Raw genomic sequence first — 11,066 nt, 5'->3', positions numbered from 1 at the left:
AAAAAACTAACAAAAACTAAATAAAAGCTTTAAAAAGATATTTCTGATGGTTTAGTTTGTCTAGTTCTTTTAATGAAAACAAACACATTTGACATTTTTGTGTAACTAATAAAGAGTATGGGGTTAGGACGTGAGAATGCACTGAAACATTTTCAGCCATCTGAAAAAAAAAGCATACATTTTGAAAATACATATAAGTATTCTGGATTTCAGTAAGGTTAACAAATAAAGGAAAATGCATTTCACTTTATTTTCAAGTCTCAATTAATGAAACTATTTGTATTTGCAGCCATGTTACATGTTGAAAACTGAATTTGCTAATCTATGCTAGCTAGCAAGCAAACTAATGCTATCTGCTGAAATGACTAGAGCTCCAAAACAAAATTCAGCTGTCATTCTTGGCCCCTAAGCCTTTTTCTTTTTCAATTAGTGTACTTGTAGTAGTGTTAGTAGTGTTTAAGTTAGAGAACAGTGTAAGTTTCATCTTGCATCGTCCCTGTGGTAAATTAGCTTAACGTTGGCTCTGTAAGTAACATATAATTCTGTCAACTAGCCAAACTTTACTAACCCTCCAAACATTTCTGGTATTTAGTTTTCTTTTATTGTTAAGGTCAATAGCCATAGCAGTTCAGTTTTTTAAAAGAAATACTTCAGTCAGAACATGATATAACGTCTCCAGATAGCAACTAGCCAGCTAGCTAACTTTCTCTTATATCTTCCAGTTCCAGTAAACTTTGCATCTTCTTCATGGATGCCTAGTAATGAAAACCTAACTACCACACATGGGAAAACAGTCCCACTGAGTACTGGAGCTGAAAGTAATTGGATGTCTTTAACTCTCAATGCTGCTTAAGCATTTGGACCAAAAAATAGCTGACCAAAAAATAGCTGGTGATGTGAGAGTAAACAAACAGATACTGTTTCCCAATTGACTGGATTTTAACACTGAAACATTGCAATTTGGTTTTGGAATTCAAAATTAATAATGGATCCCTTTGTCAACATGCAGCATGCTAACATTGTTAGCTAACTGTATTGGCGAATGATTGCTGGAGGTTGCCGGCAATCATTAGGTGAAATTAGCTACAAAGATGTAAACAGTGCTTCACCAAAAAATCTCCTTGTCATTGCTTTGGTTACTAGCTGTTGTACACAACTACTGTTGTGTCTTTGTCTAGTTTGGATGGAAGATATTGGATTGTCTTTACTCGACAAGTGCCAGCAAAACTGTGAAAAGTATCATACAAACTAGAAATAGAGACCTTTGTAATATGTTGGCTTGCTCAGTAAATCTTTTACTTTGGGAAGTGTTTGCAGACAGGTAGATGTCTTCCATGCAAACTACAGGTGACTGCTGTAGTGACCAAAGCAATTTCAAGGAGTTTTTTGTACAGTATGCTCTTTGGGATCAATTTCATCTAGGGATATTGAGCAACTAAATCTTTAGTTTGTTATGTAAGTGGAGTCCACCAAGAATAAATCCAAACTAAGAAAAACAAATGTTTATGTAAGTATAAAAATTACTTGCATTAACAGATGTACTGCAGCTTTACTACATAGACAGTCCCTGTCAGCAAGCTAATAGTTTTTGGCAAGCTAATCACTGGCAATTCTTGTACTGTTTTAATATATGAAAGTTTTTCTCATTTATTTTGATTAAAGAACTTTTTTATAATTAAAAATGCTTGTGAGATACAGTCAAATGAACAAAATAACAACATATAAGGAGGTGGAAATGTCACTGTACTGCAGCGATGAGGAGTGATGCTGTCCTGAGGGTCAAGCAAGGAAATACACAGTGACAGAAAAACATTAGGACAGAAGCCTGAAAATGCCATTTACTGAAGCATAAGGGGAAGCTGAGAGGAACACAGAAAAAAGCAGCATGTAATTCTGAAAGCCATCAAAACGTAGTTGAAAGGACAAAGTGTGAGGTAGAAAAGAGATTAAGAAGAATATAGGAAAGAAAAGCGGAAACAACATAAGAGGTAGAGACCACAAGAAAGGGATAGAAAGGGACAACATGATGCTTAAAAAACACAAAGAGCCAGATTATCTATTTTCACAATGTATTTTGAGCCAGAAAGTGGCGTTGCTACTTCTGGTGTGTAACTAATCAAAAACCAATCAGTGCTGCTATGATGTGGATGCGAGAGTCCAGACAAGACAGCAGGATGTGCACAGTAGACCTGATGGTCTAGATTCTTCACACTGCCCTAAAACTACACGTTTTCTTTTTCTTTCAAAGAAAATATCCACTCCAGACATGTTGTGAGTACCATTCTTTCGACAACTTCCGTTCACAAGTCAACAAAACTCTGGACACAAATCCCAGAATTGAGCTTTAGTTACTATACCAGCCATCAAATCTTCTGTCACACATTTCACACAGCAAAATCTCCATATCCTGTAGGACAGAAGGCCGCACTGCGAAGGGTATCGAGGCAGTTGACAAGTATAAGTGTGCCCGTTAGGTGCTTCCACCTCTTGGTGATGGGGTTCCTCATCTTGTCCAGGCCAAGGTGGAGCTCCTGGATCACATCTCGGTAGCTATCCCCAACATGGGCAGCCCACGTCAGCAGGAAGTCATAGGCTGGTTTCCACATAGACTAAAGGGTTCAGGGTGGGGATCATGGGAAGTGAAAGAAAATGTCTTTTTAAGAACAAAAGGCAAGAGTTTGCCAAAGACTTACACAAAAGAGGTTCATGTAGGGACGGAAATCTCAAACCCATTTAGACTGAACTTTAGCAGGTCTTTGTACTAAAGAGCTGACAGGTTAAAGATGATCTATGTTACTCCTTTCCATAAACCACACCTAGTATAGTATTTCGAAGGCTGCCGTGAGCTACTTGTTAGCATTTTGACCTAATTCTCCTGAAATTCTGAAATGTTTTGAGTAGTATTGTGTTTTCTTGAAGAGTTTCTACCCAAGCACAGTAACTCGGACAAATATACTGTTTGTGGATCACAGGGCAGTTTGATATAAAGACATTTAATATAAAATAGTTTATATATATATTTAAGTGATGTGAGTGTAGAATAAATATGGTCAGGAGCTAGAGGCCATGAGATGCATAGTGATAATTACTGTACCATAAACCTTAAAACATCTTGTATATAAGTCATATAACTTAAAATTCAAGTGTACAAACATGACATGCAAATTTTTAGACACAGTTTAACTCATACAGCATGTAAATTGTGAATAAAAGCTAATAATACATTTGATAAATCAAAGAAATAAGAAACAAACTTAAAAGTTATCTTTGGTGTTAAAGTAATTCATGTATTGTTGTTGGTACATCCAGGTATACGTCAAGCCAAAACTCCTAAATTCTAATTCAGCAAGCTTTTAATGCTTTGCCCAAAACACAAAAAAACTGGTTGTAGTACATGTGTTAACTTATTGACTTCATGACGTGATCCACAGCATTGACAGTGTCCAGTTGTCCGGTAAATAGTAACACTGACTAAAGGCCTCTCACCTCGTTATCCAATAGACCATTCTTGTCTCGATGTGGAGCCTCATAAGCCTCCATTTGCTGTTTGGAGACTCGGGCCAGCTTCTCAGCAAGCTCCCTCCACCGGGATGCCACCTCTACTGCTGTAGTCAACAAGACAAAATCCAGGACCAACCTGGCAACCAGACCCTGGCAGTCCATCTTCAGCAATGCCTGATGGGTTAAAGAAATGGTCAGTCAGCATGAGCAAGGAGCAAAGAAAGAAATATCTGCATGTTGACTTGGATGAGATTGGAAGGAATGCATCAATTTAAAATCACTATGTATGCAAAATTTATATGGAGAAAGAATAGGAATGAGAATTTATATCCATATTTATGTAAATCGTGAAAGTGTTCTGGTAATAATACATTCACAGCACAAATCACTTAACCACTTCAGTATTGTTTCACCGATTGAAAGAAATTTGAGACTTGGCTCTGTCCTGTGAAACAGCAACATCTGTCAAATCAAGCGACATTTCATAGTGTTTTCCATATTCAAGGACCCTGTTGGCAGGGTAACCATTTTCAAGATCAGTCATTACTGGATAAACACAACCACACTACATAGTTCCACTTGTAGTTCGAGCATAAACATGGTTTAAAATTTCAAGGTTAGAGGACACATGTCGGGTTTATTCCACTGGAGGTGTTCTGGACACATCCAATCGGCAAGAGATATTCTGTAGAGATTATCTAATCTATCCTGAGATAATCTCGAGGAGCAGATGGAGAACAAACCGGTAAAAGGACATCTGGACTATTTGTGTAGTGTGCTGCTATAAAGACCCAACTCTAGATAAGTGATAGAATAGGTCTAAAAATTTGGATAAGACCTTTAAAAAACCTGTGAAAAGCCATAGATCATGCATAAAAGCAAGCCATAGGTACCATGTCGTGGCCCACTGATTAGGAAAGTTTTCAGTGGCACCATTTCTGAAACCAGAATGTCACAAGTTATGGCTGAAAAACTGAGAGAAATTCAACTCAATTCAGTTTTATTTATATAGTGCCAAATCACAGCAACAGTTACCTCAAGGAGATTAATATTGGGCAATCGTGGCTCAAGAGTTGGGAGTTCGCCTTGTAATCGGAAGGTTGCCGGTTCGAGCCCCGGCTTGGACAGTCTCGGTCGTTGTGTCCTTGGGCAAGACACTTCACCCGTTGCCTACTGGTGGTGGTCAGAGGGCCCGGTGGCGCCAGTGTCCGGCAGCCTCGCCTCTGTCAGTGTGCCCCAGGGTGGCTGTGGCTACAATGTAGCTTGCCATCACCAGTGTGTGAATGGGTGGATGACTGGATATGTAAAGCGCTTTGGGGTCCTTAGGGACTAGTAAAGCGCTATATAAATACAGGCCATTTACCATTTACCATTTGTAAGGTAAACACCCTACAATAAAACCCCAACAATCAGACGACCCCCTATGAGCAAGCACTTTGGCGACATTGGGAAGGAAAAACTCTTTTAAGAGGAAGAAACCTCCGGCAGACCCAGTCTTGGGAAGGGGCAGCCATCTAGTGTGACCGGTTGGGGGCGAGGAGAGGGAGATATGCATGTATGCTTATGGCTTGTAAGCTGCACGTCCCTCTGGAAAATGACTTTCCAAAACGAGTATTAAAACACTGTATTAAATAAGACTTGAAACAAGCAATTAAGACCATAATCAGATCATCAGGACAGTGTTTTCTGCAGTGGACATCAAACTTTGAGGTTCAAGGCACTTCCACATTGGCTTCAGATCCATCTTTTTTACACAATCTATGTGGAAAACCTACCCAAAGCCAATGTGTCTTCAGTTGACTTGTTTTAGAAACTGTCAAGGTCTATAATGATCTTTATTATCGTCATAGTTTTGCAGACATCCTATCCATTTCCTTTTCCCTTTCCAACACAGAATCTCCTTTTTTTCCCTTTGGAACAATACATATCTACACTCAGACTTGTTTTCCACAATGTTTTAGAGAGGTATTGATGTAACTCTGATCCTTTTGGAGGCTGCTGAAAGGTAATGCAATTTATAGAGAGGTGTTTCTGTAATACTAACTACACTGAACAAAAATATAAACGCAACACTTTTGTTTTTGCTCCCATTCCCCATGGGATGGACGTAGAGACCTAAAATTCATTCCAGATACACAATATAACCATCCCTCCCAAACAGTGGTCACAAATCAGTCCAAATGTGTGGTAGTGGGCACATCTGCTATATTGAGATAATCCATCCCACCTCACAGGTGTGCCACATCAGGATGCTGATCTGACATCATGAGTAGTGCACAGGTGTACCTCAGACTGCCCACAACAAAAGGCCACCCTGGAATGTGCAGTTTTGTCTCACAGCAAAATGCCACAGATGCCACAGCAATGAGGGAGCGTGCAATTGGCATGCTGACAGCAGGAATGTCAACCAGATCTGTCGCCCGTGCATTGAATGTTCATTTCTCAACCATAAGCCGTCTCCACAGGCGTTTCAGAGAATATGGCAGCACATCCAACCGGCCTCACAACCACAGACCTCGTGTAACCACACCAGCCCAGGACCTCCACATCCAGCAGGTTCACCTCCAAGATCGTCTGAGACCAGCCACCCAGACAGCTGCTGGAACAATTGGTTTGCACAACCAAACAATTTCTGCACAAACTGTCAGAAACCGTCTCAGGGACGCTCAACTGCATGCCCGTCGTCCTCATCGGGGTCTTGACCTGACTCCAGCTCGTCGCCGTAACAGACTTGTGTGGGCAAATGCTCACATTCGATGGCGTCTGGCACGTTGGAGAGGTGTGCGCTTCACGGATGAATCATGGTTCACATTGTTCAGGGCAGATGGCAGCTGAGAATGTCCCAGTTCTTGCATGGCCAGCATACTCACCGGACATGTCACCCATTGAGCATATTCGGGATGTGCTTGACCGGCGTTTACGACAGCGTGTACCAGTTCCCACGAATATCCAACAACCTCGCACAGCCATTGAAGTGGAGTGGACCAACATTCCACAGGCCACAATTGACAATCTGATAGACTCCATGCGACGATGTGTTGCACTGCATGAGGCAAATGGTGGTCACACCAGATACTGACCGGTTCTGGGTCCCCAGACCCCCAATAGCGCAAAAAACTGCACATTCCAGGGTGGCCTTTTGTTGTGGGCAGTCTGAGGTACACCTGTGCACTACTCATGATGTCAGATCAGCATCCTGATGTGGCACACCTGTGAGGTGGGATGGATTATCTCAATATAGCAGATGTGCCCACTACCACACATTTGGACTGATTTGTGACCACTGTTTGGGAGGGATGGTTATATTGTGTATCTGGAATGAATTTTAGGTCTCTACGTCCATCCCATGGGGAATGGGAGCAAAAACAAAAGTGTTGCGTTTATATTTTTGTTCAGTATAAGATTTAACCTTCAGGAGGTGTGATTTATTGCAGGGCTGTTGCGTTAGACTGCATTCTTTGTTCTCCATTTAAAAGTATTTTTCAGTCTTCAAGACCTCAAACAAATTAGATTGTAGAGGACTAAAGCGGTGAATCCATTGTGTCATGGGAAAAGAGGGAAAGATAACAGAAGTCAGGAATATGTAGAACAAATAAGGGTTTTTTTGTTGTTGTTTTTTAAGATTTGTGAGCTGAAGAGTAAAAACAAAAGCTGAAAATAGTTACAGGGCTTTCTGTATAAATATAATCTGTTACCATCCTCTTAGTAATCCTGTCCCTGAGGGCTCCTGCTGCTGTAAATACATTCTAACTCAGCTAACCCAGTTAAATGAGGGTTAAAATGTATTGAGTTTTAATGAACGCAGCTGACTGGAAAATTTGCTCCAGGGGAGATTTTCTTTTTGTTTCCTGAAAAGAGGCACAATAGCCAAAAAGACTATTTCTGTTTTAACCCCTGGAGGGTCTTGGGTCGATTTGTGGCTATTTTCAAATTTTGATTACCTGCCATTTGCACAGTGTTGAATGGAATATAGCGAAAGTCTGCAAAAAAAGTTCGGTCACATTTACTGTTAAAATTTCAGTATGACTTCCGGAAATTAGCTTCAGTGGCTAAGCTATCGATAAACTTACGCTATCGGACCTAGTGGTCGATTTGTGCCCCATTGAAACCCATTATAAACGCTATTTTTCACGGCAAAAAAATTACGGTCAAATCGATCGTGATCGGTAATGCTTCCGCTTCCGCTTGCAGTACTGGCCTTAGAGTTGTAATTTTTTTATTTGTCCACCGGGTGGCGCCCTTGCTCCACATTTGACCCGGGGCTGGAAAACAGCGGGCTGCTTAAAGAGACCTGCGGGGAATGAAGCGTCATTTCCGGCGTGCTGCAGCGGCTTCGCCCGCTGATCGGGCGGGACAATTTTCGGCCCCAGGACCGTTTGAGGTTGGATTTTTTTTTTTTTAATCAACAGGAAATGACGTATTTGTTGTGACGTGGTACCGGATGTGTGTGTTGGAAAAAGGGGTCCGACGCAACATGCCCCGGTCATCGTCGCGAGTCAACCCGGGAGCATGCACCGATTCCGGCCTAGAGGAGGAGCATTTGCCGCCTGGAGACCATTTTCTGGTCCGGAAAAAAAAAAAAAAAGGCGATCGAAATGAAGGTTGGTGCCAATCTTTAGTCCATCTAAAGGCCTAATTATAATAACAATCAAATATTACTTCAAATGTTTTTTTTTTAAAATATTTCGTTTTGTTTCGGGGGGCTAAAAAAAACGGTGCGCACATGTAATTAAACTGCGATTAAAAGGGTTAAAACCCCCGAAATATAATTAAAACTTTACATGGATAGTTCAGGGAGAAGTAGTTTTAAAAGATTGGCTAATTTAAAGTGGAATAAAATATTAATATATAAATTTTTTATAGCACTTTTTGGGCGTGGTCGATTTGTGGCTCTAGGTCCGATAGCGTATGCATTTTTCTAAGATCCTCCAGGGGTTAATGACACACACCCAAAAAAAACCCAGCAGTGTGTGCATGTGTGTTTATTTCAAGACAAAGCTCCGGGCATCAAAGTGAGGCACTGTCCCGTGGTGATACCTTTCAGGTTCTTTGTAGGAAGTTTTATTTTTTCTCCTTTGCTGGGAGCCCCAGAAAAAGAACAACCTAGTGGAAATGTGTGGAGGTATTTACGGTTTTGTGTTTTCCGCTATGACTTTAATGAGTAACAGCAGGAATGTAATGCACACATCTTTAGGATTTTCACATGAAGATATTTCCGTGCATAAAGATACATTTTAGTTCAAAAAGAATTTAATGTGAACTACTCCTTGAAAGCTGCCATACAAGCATTCATGGGAACGTGCAGTTATTATTTAAACGGAAGCACCACCGGGGGGTTGTCACAATACTAGAATTTCAAACTCAGTGCAGAAAATACTCAAAATTATTTTCAACAACAAGGGAAAGAAAATCATTAAAGATTATTAAAATTTCAAAATATTTTTAAGAATGTAACAATATCATTTAGGACAACATTATTACTAATGATGACATAGCGCCAGGTGGTGCAACGATACACAAAATTCACGGTTCAGTTCGTTTCGATACTTTGGTGTCACGGTTTGATATTTTTCGATACAAAAAAATGTTCATGCCTTTTTTAAGCTATTAAAATTACAAATATTTCTTTTAACTCAAAAGTACAGTTTTTAAATTAAATGTTGCTGAAACAATCAAATAATTTAAAAAAGAAATGTATCTGATGGAGAAATCACTAATCTGTGGAAAAGAGAGTTTATTACAGAGAAATGGCTCCGACCGATATAACTGAGCATTGCGTGGCACATCCGACATACTGTTGTACTTTTGTCCATGACGCGCTTAAGTAGGGTCATACTTCACATGAAAACAAAAATAGTTCCAAACACCAGATCTGAAGTACGGTGGATGAGGTTCAATTTTGGGTAGCGTTGAGGCAGTTGCCATGCTAACTTGAGTGAATGCATATGGGCGGCACTCATACTTCGATTACTCCGCCTTGGCTGCATTGTCGAGCGCAGATCCACTGAGTTCTCAACACAGACAGCATCGTCAGGAGAAAAGTTGATCAAATAAATAAAAAATTTTGTATCGTTCAATAGGGCTGGGCTATATCATACCGTTCACGGTAATACTGGTGTAATTTTGGGCAACAATAGGAAAATGAAATATCGCGATAGAATATGGGTAAAACGCGCATGCGCAGTGCCTTTGTTTACATACAGGATGTTTACGACACAGGATGAGAAGAGCGAAAGCGGTTCGTTGAATGTAACGGATGAACCAGAATTGGTTTGTAAAAATGCTGCAACTTCAGTGGTGTGGAACTGGTTTAGCTTTGGTCGGTCAGATACACAGATTTTTCTGAAAATCGACAGTGCCCCTCATATCCTGGTGCGCCTTATGTATGAATTCTGGTTGTGCTTACTGACCTCGAACCGATTTTATGTGGTACCCTGCTCAAAAATCTGTCAAAAATGTTTGAGTACGACTTTGCTAAGCTACAAAGCCGCACCGCTTGATGGCTTGTCAGAGCACTACGGTTATCGTAGGCAGGCGCCTCGTGGAGTGATACGTACTGCGCTTCAACATAATATTACCGTATTGTGTGTGTGTATAAGCTCTTTAAGTTTTGTGGATATTATACATGGTTATGCTGAGGATATGTCGGCCATTTTCCACTGGAAATGCCTTTTGGTTAGACTGTCAGCAAGGAATTTGCACTGTTACGTTTTTATACAACTTTAATGCACATAAAAAACAGCTGCTTGTTTAAGTGAAAATACATTGATGGGGTTTTTTGCACTAATAAAGTTGTGGAGTTGTAAAGTATTTTGTCTAGCGTCAATTATATCGTCAGTTATATCGTTATCGCAAATTTTCAAATGTATATCGTGATAAATATTTTTGGTCATATCGCCCTGCTCTATCGTTCAATACATATGTGTACCGAACCAAAAGCACTGTATCGAACGGTTCAATACAGATACATGTATTGTTGCACCCCTAGTGTGTGTGTGTGTGTGTGTGTGTGTGTGTGTGTGTGTGTGTGTGTATGTGTATATATATATATATATATATATATATATATATATAAACACCCAGCACGCCCCTGCGGGCGGTTTATCCTTCAAGCTCGGGTCCTCTACCAGAGGCCTGGGAGCTTGAGGGTCCTGCGCAGTATCTTAGCTGTTCCCAGGACTGCGCTCTTCTGGACAGAGATCTCCGATGTTGTTCTGCTGGAGCCACTCGCCTAGCTTGGGAGTCACCGCACCTAGTGCTCCGATTACCACGGGGACCACCGTTACCTTCACCCTCCACATCCTCTCGAGCTCTTCTCTGAGCCCTTGGTATTTCTCCAGCTTCTCGTGTTCCTTCTTCCTGATATTGCTGTCATTCGGAACCGCTACATCGATCACTACGGCCGTCTTCTTCTGTTTGTCTACCACCACTATGTCTGGTTGGTTAGCCACCACCATTTTGTCCGTCTGTATCTGGAAGTCCCACAGGATCTTAGCTCGGTCATTCTCCACCACCCTTGGGGGCATCTCCCATTTTGACCTCGGGACTTCCAGGTTATACTTGGC

General features: G+C 40.9%; 1 protein-coding gene across 1 annotated transcript in view; it reads right to left on the bottom strand.

The window, feature by feature from the left end:
• Nucleotides 1-2,384: 2,384 nt before the first annotated feature.
• sh3bp4a (SH3-domain binding protein 4a) overlaps nt 2,385-11,066 on the bottom strand; it is a 40,647-nt gene continuing 31,965 nt past the window's right edge. Inside the window, exons 3-4 of the mRNA XM_085348078.1 lie at nt 3,487-3,675; nt 2,385-2,609 (exon numbers count right to left, since the gene is read on the bottom strand). Of these exons, the coding sequence (XP_085204204.1) occupies nt 2,385-2,609; nt 3,487-3,675 (414 nt within the window). The remainder of the gene's footprint in view (nt 2,610-3,486; nt 3,676-11,066) is intronic.

Source organism: Diplotaxodon limnothrissa, linkage group LG23 (genome assembly GCF_057381915.1).
Source record: "Diplotaxodon limnothrissa isolate DT_005_m linkage group LG23, D_limnothrissa_male_GT1.1, whole genome shotgun sequence".
NCBI lineage: Eukaryota > Metazoa > Chordata > Actinopteri > Cichliformes > Cichlidae > Diplotaxodon > Diplotaxodon limnothrissa.
Note: the sequence above shows the minus strand (reverse complement) of the source record. Positions and strands in the feature narration are given on the sequence as shown.